This window comes from Uranotaenia lowii, chromosome 1 (genome assembly GCF_029784155.1).
Source record: "Uranotaenia lowii strain MFRU-FL chromosome 1, ASM2978415v1, whole genome shotgun sequence".
Classification (NCBI taxonomy): Eukaryota; Metazoa; Arthropoda; class Insecta; order Diptera; family Culicidae; genus Uranotaenia; species Uranotaenia lowii.
The window spans coordinates 198,804,836-198,820,050 of NC_073691.1; the positions used below are offsets into that span (position 1 = coordinate 198,804,836).

Below are 15,215 nucleotides of genomic sequence, written 5' to 3' on the forward strand. Positions count from 1 at the left end.
TTGTTGTTGTTAGCTGGAAAATTTCTGCACCATCAATAAAGGGCCGCATTTTGGTCGATAGTCGATAGCAAGCTTGCGGTGCAGCAATCGATTCTAAAATGTAATTTGCTGCGGGAATATTTATGGCTTGCACGTGTGTAAGCCCTCTTGAATGCTGTGTTATCTGTTGGTTTCGGTCATGCAATCTTCGAATCAAATAATTTGAATGTGATTTTAATTCGTTGGGGTTCGATCATTGAACATTTTTTAACAAATAATTTGAATGAGATTTTAAATCGTTGAGTTTCGATCTTTGAACATTTTGGACGGATTCGATTGTAATTTGTGTGAAAAGTAGCAGCAAAACTTTCACAAACCTACTCAACTTCGAGCAGTTCAAAACATTTGACATTTGTTGGCTCCATGGGAAAAGTCAAATTGGTTTTCAGGGTCTCTTGATTTTCAATTCACATCCTGATTGTTTAACGTATTTTCATTTTAAATATTATTGGCTTCCCTCAAATAAAAGTAAACTCACGCGTGAAAAACTTTCCAATCGCGATGCCTGCATTTTGCATCGATTCAGTCCGTCGTCGGCACAGTTTTCGATTCACACTTCGATGGCTTCCGGGGTTCGATTTCCTTTGCATCGGGGCAATTGTTGGTAAAAGCGTGTGAAAATTATTTTATTTCTCCCCCAACCTTGCCTTGGGACCCATGCTCCATATTGGCAAATTGGCCCCAGCAACCGAAAAACCGCACCTTTAATTAAAGGTTGCATTCTCAGTTTTGCTGCTCCTGTTGATGCACCTACATGGGGAGAACTGTACAGAATGCATCACCAGCGGGGTACATGACCCATACACCATTTTTTTAAACTCACTTTGATGTACGCAAGTGTTTACACTAGATTTTTGAAAACACTTTACTTTCTAGAAAGAAAAAAATATCTAAAAAAACGTTTTGTCCCAGCTAACATAAAATCGTAATAGAAATTATAATCCAAATCGACTATTAGGACAATAACCAACGTAGACACGTTGATATTGAGTGATTTTCTAGCATTCATTTACGACAAGCTTTGCCCAAAAAAGCTGAATCGGATAGCAGTTTAGTCAATTCGTAAATATGTCTCCAAAAAGTCGAGAATATGCTAATTCGACATTAACGAATTGAGCTATCTAAAAATGAACTAATTCACGATGAATGGGCGATCCTTCATTTGACACTCTATCCCAAGGGATTGCAGTGGAGAGAGAATTCTTTGCATTTGGAATGGTAATGATCAAAATTCCACAACTGCTTAACAAATCGTAACAATTTGCAACAATTAGCACATTTTCACTCTCTCTGAGCAACGGTTTCTCTCATTTTAACTGAAACCTTCTAATACTCTCTAACAAATTGCAACGAATTATAACAAATTCAATCATTGGCTGCAAAATTTGTTTGATCATTGACGATAATTCTCCGTTTATATCAGTCCCCTGCACCAGGCTTGGCAAAAGTCATCGTCATGAGGCGTGAAGCTGTGACTGTGAAGCCTCTTGGTCCGTCAAACTCAATTGACTGTTCCTTAACGACCAGTCACTTCGTTTGCCAGTCATTCATTCACCAGTCATTTGAAGCTAAAATAATAACCTAGTCAAGCAATCGCTGTCAAACGACCGATGACGAAAAAGAAACGCAGTTATTATTATTGTTGCTCCTGCCAGCAAGCTCGTTTTCAGTTTTTTATTGCTATTGTTTCTCTCTGCCAGCAAGTCGTTCAATTAGCTGTACCTGCCGTCAGCAGCCGATCGAAGTGTGAAGAGATTTGCCAGTCACTCTCAGGAGAAATTTTGACCATGTGTCGGAGCTTCGCCAGTCGATGATGGAGAAATGTTGATTGTCGTGCTTTGTCCGTCATGCGAGTAGTGAGCATCGATGCCACATTTTTATCGGTATTATCAGTGTATCTTATTCTCACCCATAAATGTCTCAATATAACAGAAAGAGATGCACTGATAATACCGATCAAAATGTGGCATCGTTGGTAGTGAGGCTCCGTCAATTGAGAACAGTGCCAGTCATTTGATGAAACAAAACTAGTCGGAAAATCTCACCTTTAGAGCTATAGCGTGGATCATATCAAATGATGAGTTGGCATTGTGGTAAGATATCGGACAGCGAACTCTGAGAACAGGAGTTCAAGTCCCGGTTGAACACATTTTTTTTCGTTTTACTCAAATTACTTAAAATCGTTTATTTTGCTTTTTGTGGGGAAATCGAATCGTTCAAATCTTGCCATTGTCTTGTCGCCTCCACTTTTGTACCTATATGCTATTTTGGTAAGTTTCATACAATCTTTTCAACTGCTATATGTGTTTGAATAATTCTGTTGTTCCTGCGATATACCTTCTAAAATGTATGCTGGTTTTTTTTTTGGTTCGAGAGAACAAACAAACGTCTTCTTGCTGTACTCCGCTTTTCAGTTTACGTTGACCTGCAGACACGGTTCAATTTTGAGCCCCTCAAATCTGTTCAAATGAGCTGGCTCTTTGATTTCAGCGAATGGCTCTGCGCCGCTCATTGAAATGTGCCGTTTTGCCCATCTCTACTCTAAGCAGAGATGCCAATGTGCCTGATTTTTCAGGATTGGCCTGATTTTTCGGGGCTCAGCCTGACAACCGGACAAGCCATTCGATTACCCTGATTTTTGAAAACAAGCCTGATTTTGGCAGATTTTTGTGAATGTGATAAAAAATGGGCAGTAAGAAGCTGCATCAGATTGCATTGCTGAAATTGCTGAAGTGAAAATGTGAATCGTCGACAAAAAAAGGTCATTACTTTGAGTGAAATTTCCATTACTTAGACGTATCCTGATTTTTATTCCACCAAATTATTCCAAATTTTGTCAACCCTGACTCTAAGTATCAAGATAGTCGGGATGTTGTTCTTTCGAACAAATCGTTTATGGTGATTCCTATCTGCGAGATGGGATCTAAGCTTTACAGTTTTTCTTTTCTCAAGGTTTGCAGCTTTGCATTCAAGCTTTGAGTAAAAACACATCATCCCGCTAAAACATTTAATATCAAACGTCAATTCACTCTCACCACGGTTGTTTTGTTTTAAAGATTTAAATTCATCTGTCATAGTTGTCTGATAAACTTAATTTAAGATGACAAAAATATAATGCACGAGCGATGATTTGTCTAATTTTTATTTCTAAATTTGTCACTTAATTAAGATTCAATCCGTCGTTTAAAGGTTGTTCAACATACATTAAAGTCAAAAAGCATATAAAAATGTAGAAATATTATTTTTGCGGAACGTAAAGGGTTGCCACTACCATACCGAGAACTTTTCGATTCTAATGAAAGCCAGTCTCGAGTTCGCAGAGCTTTTTCAGGAGCATAGTTATTACATCGAGAAAAAAGCCATAAATAGTCAATTTTATTTCGTAAAACTTTCACCACGAACAGTGACTGGCCGATGGCATGACGATCCGACAGTCTGTGAAGACCCAGTAAAGGACAACGCCGATCATTCGGGGTCAGGTTTAGAGGATTCTCCCAAGGCAACTCCCGAAGAGCATATCGCACAAATCTTCTTTGAATTGCTCCAAAACGCGCACTCTATTTAGCTTCAAACGGCCACCACAGAAAGCTTACATATTCTAATGTAGAACGAACCAAACAGAAGTATAGAGCTCGCAGGCAGGCAGGATCAGTAAATTCTTTGCTCAAACGTAAGATAAATCCCAGAATAAGATTAGTTTCATCGATAGTAGAAGAGTAGGGGTGCTCAAAAGTCATATGACTGTCTAAAATAACACCAAGATCCTTTATTCAGTCTACAATTGTTCGCTCAGAAAATTATAATCCTTCAAGGAAGATTGTTTCCTGCGTCCAAATATTATGATACATCGCTTGGTAACACTCAAAACTAGAAGGTTGGCAACACACTGTATCCAGGTATTGTTGAAATTTGTGACAATCAGTAAGGCTGTTTATGATCAAAAATATTTTCAGATAATTCGCATACAGGAGTACTCCACATCCAACAAGAAGCATGTTTATATCATTGCAGAAAAGCGTTAACATTAATGGGCTCAAGCTACTGCCTTGTGGTACCCCTGAAGTTGAAATGAAGTCGGTTGATTCAGCGGAGCCATTTCTGATAGCTAAACGACGGTTTGTTAGGTAGCTCCTAATCCATATACACAGTATTTCGGAAAATCCTAAACGTTGTAGCTTTTCAAGCAAAATTTCGTGATTCACTGAATCAAAGTGCTTGCTACCATCGGTATTGGATAAACAGAATGATTTAAAAACTGATCAGTTACTGATCTTTATTTTTAAAAAAATCCATACTGATTTTCAGAACTCCAACTCCGGCACGATGAAAACATTACATCGTTTGAGCAGACAGCAAGCGCCGTGACTTAATTTCACACATCCTGTTTGTTACCATTTTTTAAAGGCAAAGATCACGAATGAAGCTTTCCAGGTGGCAGGAAATTTTTATTGTTCGAAGTGTCGTGTCTTTTCCTTGTTGATTTTTCATCAATTTGAGTATTCAGACGAACCCTAGTTGATTTTTTCGGACAGCACTTTTGAAGTACGTCTGTCTTCAGTAACAGTCGCGAATAGAAGGAAGAACGATTTTTCATCGATCGCTTACCACGCTCATCGAGGTATTGCTTTCCCTTTTACTCAGCTACATCCCCTTTATCATCGAATGTTGTATCTCACAAGCACTCACGTGTCGAGGATGTCAACAACTTTCTCAAGAAACACTAAAGTAAATTGCTCACTATTTCTTATATTAAAATCAGTGTATTTGCACTTAAATAAACTTGATTCTATTCTTTTATCATATTCTCCACACGGAGGACTGGTTGAATATGAGGCCCTTGGAGCCAAAGGGGTATAAGTGCATAAAAGCTTATTCCGAGAAATCACGCTTTTAAAAAGTTGTGTTTGGCCATATATTTTTCAAATAAATGATTTTTTCTTTCAAATGTAAAAGTATGTAAATAAAATTAAAAAATACGAAAAAATCATAAAATCTGGTTTGAAATATGAAGAATCGTTTGACATCATTAACTCAAAATCGACCATTTTGTCACTTATACCCCTTTGGCTCTGAGGGTCTCATATGTGAGTGAGTGACAAGCCTACGGCGCTACACCTTTCAAAAACGCACAATCTTTTCCGGTTGAGGAAGAAAACCTCAAATTGCTGATAGCATCATCAACCATTTCTTCGATAATAGCGAACACTTCAAGGTTTAACACAACTCTAGGTAATAGTGTGAGCACTGCACTGATTTGATCTATACTTGCGAGTAATTTTGGCATCGCAGCTGAACTCATCAAAATGGGCCCGGACAAGTTGGCCGATTGGCTACACCGGTTGATAGTCCGGATCTGAGACGTAGAACAGCTACCGGAGGAGTAGAAGGAGGGAGTAATATGCCCCATCTACAAGAAGGACGACAAATTGGACTGTGAAAACTACCGAGCGATCACTGTCCTCAATGCCGCCTACAAAGTGTTGTCTCGAATCCTACTCCGCCGCCTAACGCCCCAAGCAAACAGATTCGTAGGAAGTCATCAGGCCGGCTTCATGGAGGGACGGTCTACGACGGACCAGATATTCACATTACGGCAAATACTCCAAAAATGCCATGAACACCAAGTCCCTACGCGATCGACCGTAACGAGCTATGGAAAATCATGGACGAGAACGGCTTTTCCGGGAAGCTGATCAGACTGATCAAGGCGACGATGGATGGAAAGCAGTGCTGTGTGCGGATCTCGGGTGAATTGTCGAGTTCATTCGAATCGCGCAGGGGGCTTCGACAAGGTGATGGTCTATCCTGCATGATGTTCAACGTTATTCGACGAGCGGTGGGCGAAATGCGGGGCACGATTTTCAACAGATCCAGTCAACTTATCTGCTTTGCCGCTGACATTGATATAGTCGGCAGATCATCTGCGGCGGTGGAGGAGATCTACCGCAAACTGAAACGTGAAGCAGGAAGGATTGGGTTGATGATTAATACGTCCAAGACGAAGTACATGCTGGCCTGCGGATCCGAGACCGACCGAACCCACTTGTCCAGTAATAACAAGGTCACGATCGACGGCGACGAGATGGAGATAGTCGAAGACTTTGTCTATCTGGGCTCACTGGTGACCGCAGACAATGACACCAGTCGTGAGATCCGGAGGCGAATTATCAGCGGAAGTCGTGTCTATTATGGACTCCACAAGCAACTGCGGTCGAGAAGATTTAGCCCTCGCACGAAGTGTAACCTGTATATGACGCTTATTAGACCGGTTGTTCTCTACGGGCACGAGACATGGATATTGCTCGAGGAGGACCTGCGTACACTCGGAGTATTCGAGCGACGAGTGTTAAGAACCATCTTTGGCGGCGTACAGGAGAACGGAGTGTGGAGGCGAAGGATAAACCACGAGCTCGCGCGACTCTACGACGAACACAGTATCCAGAAGGTGGTGAAGGCTGGGTGGGACATGTTGCGAGAATGCCGGACGACTGTCCTGCAAAACAGGTGTTCGCTACGAATCCGGTAGGAACAAGACGAGCAGGGCGCAACGAGCGAGATGGTTAGACCAAGTGGAGCGTGATCTGGGGAACGTGGGGTGCCTGAAAAATTGGAGAACGGTTGCTTTGAACCGAGTGAATTTTAGGAATTATGTTCGTCAAGTTATGTCGTGAGACGGAATACTATGAAAATAAAAAAAAAAAAAATAAACGAAGTCAAGAATAGTGTGACATACATTATAGATTTTATACTTGACACAATTTCTGTTACGTATAGGCTGCCCAGCAAACATTTTTGCAGGTATATTTCTCAACAAACTTTGCTATACGTTTCATATACATTATAAAATCATCTTATATAACTCGAAAAAACAGCATTTACGTACTAAAGTGGAGGCAATATACATACATATTTTTTACTTCTGGCTTATACGATAAGTGTTGTAAAAATTGGACGATATACAACACCTTTTACCGTACATCCTGACAGTATGCGAGAGAGCGCAAGTTATGCTCTCAATGCATGCAAACCGTTGCCAGCGACAATATTTGCTGCTTCTCTCATTGGACAGTTTAACCAAATGGACCCTCTGATGTTTAGAAATCTGGTTGCACTGCTAATCGCAGAGAGAACAACAAGGTTGTTTTCTCACTTGAATCCCGCACGCGGCAGACAAATTTGCAAACATGGCGCAATTTTGTCATATCCGAGTCGGTAGACTTTAAGTAACCATTTTTACGATCATTTACTTGGTTTGGTGGGAATTACGATTCGCATTAACATTGTTAACGAGTTGAACTGACATTTCTAATGCGATGTTATGTTTGCTGGGTGGTTGAAGTGGGAAAGAAACATTTAAATAATATTTATTTATCTCAAAAAGAAACAACTATCACACCCAATGTTACCCAAACATGTGTGAAAACAATCATCATTGGCTAAAATTTTCCCACCGTGAGCCTCAAACGTGAAAATCGGTCCGTCGTATTGTTAAGAATTCTGTTTCAAATTTGCATGAATTTGGAACAAAGGCGTATAACGGTTAGGAATTTTGAAATCGATAATTGTGCTAAAACAGCCATTTATGCCACCGGTGCCAGGCGGACTGTTTTGGCGTGGTCCAAAACCGTGTTTTCTATACACCGTTAGAGCAAGTCCAATGGTGTTGGGAAAAAGTGGTAGGAATTTTGACAGCTGTAGCACAGATGGGAATTTTTGTATCGTGAAAAATAGACCAAAAATGTTGGCCGTCCACCGGTGTGATAGAAACAAAGGTATACAATTAAAAGCAACCAGCGATGCCAAGTCCATTTGCTTTTCAGTATTTTTACTGATTTTTTTGTATTTTGTATTGATCGTTTGAAAATTTAAATAAAGTTCACTTTTTCCTATCATCAACCTAAAATAAGATTTCAAACAGGTAGATATGAAAGTTATAACAACATCGCAAATAATCTTTTTTATTACACAAGGAAATTATTATAAATCAATTGAATTAAGAAAAATATTTCGTTAAATGCATACCCCTACGTCAAATTATCATTCCTTTTTTAAGATAATGATTGTTGTTTAAAGAACAATATAATGGATTTAAATATTTATTTATTTACTTTTTAAAGTATACAATCACATTCACGATTCTTTAATAACTCGTCGGGTACTCTGCAGTTTGACCTACAAATATCTGACTGCGGTTATTTTGAGTTTCTTCATAGGAAATATCATGAAATTTTGCACTGCGATTTAGAAATTAATTCTTGTCTTCATCGACTTGTTTTGCTCCGGATGATTTCTTAACTTTCCAAAACCATTCGAAATGAACTAGAGGATAATTTTTCAGATCCCTCGCTTTACTTTGGGGACGGATGTGCCACGATGATCCCAAAGCGGAGTTAGGAATCGATCTATTTATCAGCATGCGATTGTTGATTACTTGGTGAGAATCATCTACCACCGAGTGCTTGCTTCCTGTCCAATCAGTTAGCTTCGTTGAGTGTACCCGTTCAGGTGAATCATGGTTCAGTACGATTTCCACCATTCCACGTAGAAATTATTTCCATCTGAATAGTAGAGAATTCCATCGTGTCTAAAAATTACAGACTCGATGCATCCTGGTCATCCTACTACTTCCGGATACTAGCCTTGCGTGTCGAGTTCCTTATTTAAGTGCTTGCGGGCTTTACCAGCTCCTGCAACCATATTTTGTATAGGTTTCCTTAACCATCCTGGCCATCGCTGAAGTTTAATCTTCCTGCTGTTCATGATAATTCGTTTCTCAACATCATCAAGCCTGGAAATGAAATAATACGATCCATTACAAGATTGAAATATAAAGATAAGGGTACTTACCATTCCTATATTCGTTTTCCTGCAAGCCAAATAATAACATTATACGGGATCCTTTGGAATACAAAATTCTTAAAAAAAAATCTGTCTTAACTTTCGTAAACAATTGATACGCATTGGAAAATTTTGGCATCTCTGTGACTCGTGTTGACAGAAAAAAAAAACTATGACGAAAACTATTGGCTCTGATTACACGAAATTTGGATGTAAGTTGGGAGAGTTTATAACATGAAATTTTGGTTTCTTAGAAATCCTGCTAATTTAACCGATGAAACTAATTGTTTAAGCAAGAAAATAATACGTTGCGAAAAAGTTTAAAATTGTTCAATATTTCATTTCGTATACCAAATAGTGTTTTATCAAGGTTTTAAACATATGGAAGGTGGCAGCACCGAAGCGTTCTACGCACGGATACTGTTTTGCAACGCAGGCTCTATCACTCCGTTCGGTGTTGCAAATTTACGTGTTTTTCTATCACCCTCAGCCAAAAAGTGTTATACGATACAAATTTTGCAGCGCGAAACTGTTCGAATATCAGATTTTCCCAACACCGGTGGACAGCAAATGTGTTGTGATGTGATGTAAACCATCGAAATTTCCAACTCCATCTCAACCAGTGAACTTGCTCTTAGGAGCGGCCTTAACACGTTCGTCGCCACGTCACCCATATTCGGCAGACGGGTGTATTTCCTGGGGGTCCCCGTCACATCAAAAAGCAGGTGACGCTCTCTTACTTGAGTTTACCGCTCAGCTTCGCCACACGTTTCAAATATAGGAGTTCTCCCTCTTTGCTTTCTCTCTCTGAAAAATTTTTTGGGCCCGACTAGCAAAACTACCAAAATGAGCGTGGCGACGAACGTGTTAACATTTACAAAAATGAGATGCAAATAGGCAAAGCACTTCAAAAGCAACACATCGGAAAAAGGAAAATGAAAAATAAAATTGTCAGACTGGCGACGACCGAACTATTCGAAGTTACATCCGGAATGACGAACCGCGTGGCAAATGTAAACAATAACAGAGAGTCGCAAGTGAGAGAGAATTTTCGTCAATTCGCAGTTGTTCTGGAATCGACGAAAAGTGAATTCGTTGTATTCACTGGAATAGTTGCCAGCTGAACAGATAGGAAATTATTAGTTAAGTGTTGCCAATATGACGGATGGATAATCTAAACATATATCAATCACTATTGTAACCTGACCTTTATACATGACTTGACAAGAATAAATGTTATTATAATATCAGTTAGTAGTTAGTAGTATTAAATTTTATTTGATATCACAACAGAAATAAAATAAATTTAATATAAAATACAAGATGGATATTTTTATTTTTACTTCTGTTTATTATTTTACTAAAGCGCGTTTTTGCAATTAACCTGTGTGTTTTCTCCACACGCTTTTCTTCGGAGCAGCTTTAATTTCTTATTTTATAAACCGCTAGCGTAGACTACGTTCAATTTTGTTTAAAAATTATTGGTAGCGCTGTTAATTGCGTGTAAGCTTGCCTGGTGCCTTCTGTACAGTTCTCCCTTAATACGCATACAATCATCGCCGTTTTGAAATTTATAACCGGCTGCTGATTGTTCGCCTCGAATTGCAGTCCAGTTTCGGTCGCTAACGAAACGGAAATAATTTCCATCCTCACTCACTTTTAAACTAAAAAAAAAAGTCCTTGTTCCATCCCCTTACCATGTACGGGGAAGCTGATCTCTAGGCATTCGCGAAGCAAATGAATTTCAAGGAGCCGGGAGTGGGTGGAAATTTTCGCACCATCATTTAATTTGGTTCCCAGCGCGTTTGGTTCGGTGCTGATATGCGAGTTTTATTTGTTTAATTTCAGCCGAGCGAACGGTGGTCGGCGCTCGATAATGAGATTTCCGGTGCCCAGTTGTCGGACAAATATTGTTTTGAGTTGTGCTAAAGTAGGTGCATATAGGCGGGGCGAATTTTGCACCGAACATTGCTAAGGGTGGTAATTCATGACCAATAAATATAATGGACACCACTACTACGCTCACTCACGTTGGGCGCCAATTGTCAACGGGAGGGCGTTAACTAGAAATATAGGACAGTTGATTGGTTGCTCTAAGCCCTGGAAGCAGTTATTGCTTGCTGCACGAGACCTGTAAATTATTAATTTAAAAGGCGATTAGTGAACCAGCAAATCGAATGATGGAAATTTAAATTCCGTCACTCTCTAGAGGAATTGTAGTGAGCCGAAATTTGTTTGTCAATTATGCAAAACCACTGAAATTGGCGCACATTTAAGAAGTGAAGATACTTTGCAATGCTCCAGACGGCCTAAACACATACTTCTTCTTCATCTTTAATCAACAAAGCCAAAACATGGAAGCATTCTGGAAAATAAAAGACTTGCGGTAAAAACAAAGGGAGAAATAAAGTTCATACAATGCAAAAGTTATTTAAAACATGTTAAAAAGGTTGGATCTCACCGAATAGTTTATCGTCAACAGGACACATTATTCGCTGATTCAGAACCGTCTAAAGTTGGCAAGAGCAGACTGACGCTGTTTTGATAACCTATTGCAACCGAAATTTTCCAAACTGATTTGTTTCTTCCCACATCCCGTAGTTTTTTTTTTGCTAGAGCACACTTCACAATTTTGTACACCTTTGCGGTTATTTTCAACACGATTTGATTCTGGTTTTATCTTAATCAATCTTTTTTCTTCCTTAGTCAGAACGACTTTCTCACGGAGCCAAAATATTTTGACGTCCGCGCGAGTCAACGCCTACTCGAATTTCATCCTCAAGACGGCCTAAACACATACTGTGGGAAAAAACCACCCAAATTGGTTGCGAATACACTAAAAGTAAAGGGTGAATTGTAAAACCGAGTACAGCTAAACCCGCCTGAAATTGATTCTACTGAAACATGAAATTGAGTGATTCTTTCTTTGAACATGTTTTAGGCCACCTCCATTAAACAATTTCATCGGATCAAATTGACAGTACGCCACTAACAAACCACGATGCCGGTATTAGTTCTTTGAAGAACAGAAAAACCTTTTTTTGTTTAAACGCTGCGCATGCTAACAGATCAAATTTGGAACTAAAAGCTTTCCAATTAGTCAGATTTCAGTTTGCTTCGGTTTTTTCCATCCTGAAAATAAAATAGTGATGACATATAGTGGCATTGGATCGGTGCCTATCGTTGGCTAATGAATGTAGATATTGTTTTGTTTTGTTTTTGCGATACCCGTTGCAAAGATTCATGCATTCGGAGAGAATGTCATAAAGCACATGCATCATTCGGTGATGTCCCACCGGATATGACTAAAATCGGAGAACGGAAATGCCACGTCGCCATATGAATGTGTTTTTGATTTCTGTGCGATTGTTGCCGGTTTGTGACCATGATTTTTTTCTCTCAAGAGAATAGGATCGTTGGATTGAAAATTAATGAAAACGTGTTTAAACAGATGAAAAAATCGTTGTTCCTGACCACCGATCTGTGTGCTGATGGAAATGAAGCTAATTGAAGGTGTGAATGGTTACAAATTGCATTAATTGGAACATTGGCATGCGGTTTACGGCGTTCAGAGAGAGTGCGCGAGAGAAAGAGATAGCAGTGTGAATAAATATGATTGTACATTTATCTTTTATCCACTGTAGATCAACTCATCACATTTAAATTAAAATTTATGAAAAAAAAACATATCACATGCAATCTAGCAGAGCGTGCTCGGTCCGTTTGTCAATTTGTCATTTTTGTGTCACTTGGTTGTTGGTCAACTATTTGCAGCTGTTCGCATGGACAGATTAGTCCAGTTTGAATTATAATCCCACTTTATTGGGACTTTGTTTTTTTTTGGTAAACAGAGTGACATTCAGTCCATTGAAATTCAATTAAATTGAAAATAGATAAATAAATTACACTTTTCTTTTGATTTACAAATGTCAAATTTGCATTTCATTGCAGAAGTCACTTTGTTTACTAACACCGAGTGTTTGTATCACATCACATTAAAGATACTTACCCGCTTTCCTCGCTTACCCCGGGGACCTTTTTCGCCCTGAGGACCCGGGGGACCTTCTGGGCCGATGTCACCTTTCTCTCCGGGAGGACCTGAAACAAACGTGACAATAAAAATTATGAAAATTTTGACAATTTTAAGAATTTAAACAATTTTGACTTTTTTGACAGTTTTGACAATTTGGACAATTTGGACAATTTTGACAATTATGACAATTTTGACAATTTTGACAATTTTGACAATTTTGACAATTTTGACAATTTTGACAATTTTGACAATTTTGACAATTTTGACAATTTTGACAATTTTGACAATTTTGACAATTTTGACAATTTTGACAATTTTGACAATTTTGACAATTTTGACAATTTTGACAATTTTGACAATTTTGACAATTTTGACAATTTTGACAATTTTGACAATATTGACAATCTTAACAATCTTGACAATTCTGATTATTCTGACAATTTTGACAATTTTGACAATTTTGACAATTTTGACAATTTTGACAATTTTAACAATTTTGACAATTTTGACAATTTTGACAATTTTGACAATTTTGACAATTTTGACAATTTTGACAATTTTGACAATTTTGACAATTTTGACAAATTTGACAATTTTGACAATTTTGACAATTTTGACAATTTTGACAATTTTGACAATTTTGACAATTTTGACAATTTTGACAATTTTGACAATTTTGACAAATTTGACAATTTTGACAATTTTGACAATTTTGACAATTTTGACAATTTTGACAATTTTGACAATTTTGACAATTTTGATAATTTTGACAATTTTTACAATTTTGTCAATTTTTACAATTTCGACAATTTATTTTTGACAATTTTGACAATTTTGACAATTTTGTCAATTTTGACAATTTTGACAATTTTGACAATTTTGACAATTTTGACAATTTTGACAATTTTTACAATTTTGTCAATTTTTACAATTTCGACAATTTTGACAATTTTTTTTTTGACAATTTTGACAATTTTGACAATTTTGACAATTTTGACAATTTTGACAATTTTGACAATTTTGACAATTTTGACAATTTTGACAATTTTGACAATTTTGACAATTTTGACAATTTTGACAATTTTGACAATTTTGACAATTTTGACAATTTTGACAATTTTGACAATTTTGACAATTTTGACAATTTTGACAATTTTGACAATTTTGACAATTTTGACAATTTTGACAATTTTGACAATTTTGACAATTTTGACAATTTTGACAATATTGACAATCTTAACAATCTTGACAATTCTGATTATTCTGACAATTTTGACAATTTTGACAATTTTGACAATTTTGACAATTTTGACAATTTTAACAATTTTGACAATTTTGACAATTTTGACAATTTTGACAATTTTGACAATTTTGACAATTTTGACAATTTTGACAATTTTGACAAATTTGACAATTTTGACAATTTTGACAATTTTGACAATTTTGACAATTTTGACAATTTTGACAATTTTGACAATTTTGACAATTTTGACAATTTTTACAATTTTGTCAATTTTTACAATTTCGATAATTTTGACAATTTTTTTTTTGACAATTTTGACAATTTTGACAATTTTGACAATTTTGACAATTTTGACAATTTTGACAATTTTGACAATTTTGACAATTTTGACAATTTTGACAATTTTGACAATTTTGACAATTTTGACAATTTTGACAATTTTGACAATTTTGACAATTTTGACAATTTTGACAATTTTGACCATTTTGACATTTTGACAATTTTGACAATTTTGACAATTTTGACAATTTTGACAATTTTGACAAATTTGACAATTTTGACAATTTTGACAATTTTGACAATTTTGACAATTTTGATAATTTTGACAATTTTTACAATTTTGACAATTTTGACCATTTTGACATTTTGACAATTTTGACAATTTTGACAATTTTGACAATTTTGACAAATTTGACAATTTTGACAATTTTGACAATTTTGACAATTTTGACAATTTTGACAATTTTGACAATTTTGATAATTTTGACAATTTTTACAATTTTGTCAATTTTTGCAATTTCGACAATTTTTTTTTTGACAATTTTGACAATTTTGACAATTTTGACAATTTTGACAATTTTGACAATTTTGACAATTTTGACAATTTTGACAATTTTGACAATTTTGACAATTTTGACAATTTTGACAATTTTGACAATTTTGACAATTTTGACAATTTTGACAATTTTGACAATTTTGACAATTTTGACAATTTTGACAATTTTGACAATTTTGACAATTTTGACAATTTTGACAATTTTGACAATTTTGACAATTTTGACA

At 36.8% G+C, this 15,215-nt stretch overlaps 1 protein-coding gene across 1 annotated transcript in view; it reads right to left on the reverse strand.

Annotated features, from left to right (window-relative positions):
- Positions 1–15,215, reverse strand: part of LOC129738287 (collagen alpha chain CG42342) — a 287,063-nt gene that overhangs the window by 78,900 nt on the left and 192,948 nt on the right. Inside the window, exon 9 of the mRNA XM_055729471.1 lies at positions 12,887–12,975. Coding sequence (XP_055585446.1) covers positions 12,887–12,975 — 89 coding nt within the window. The remainder of the gene's footprint in view (positions 1–12,886; positions 12,976–15,215) is intronic.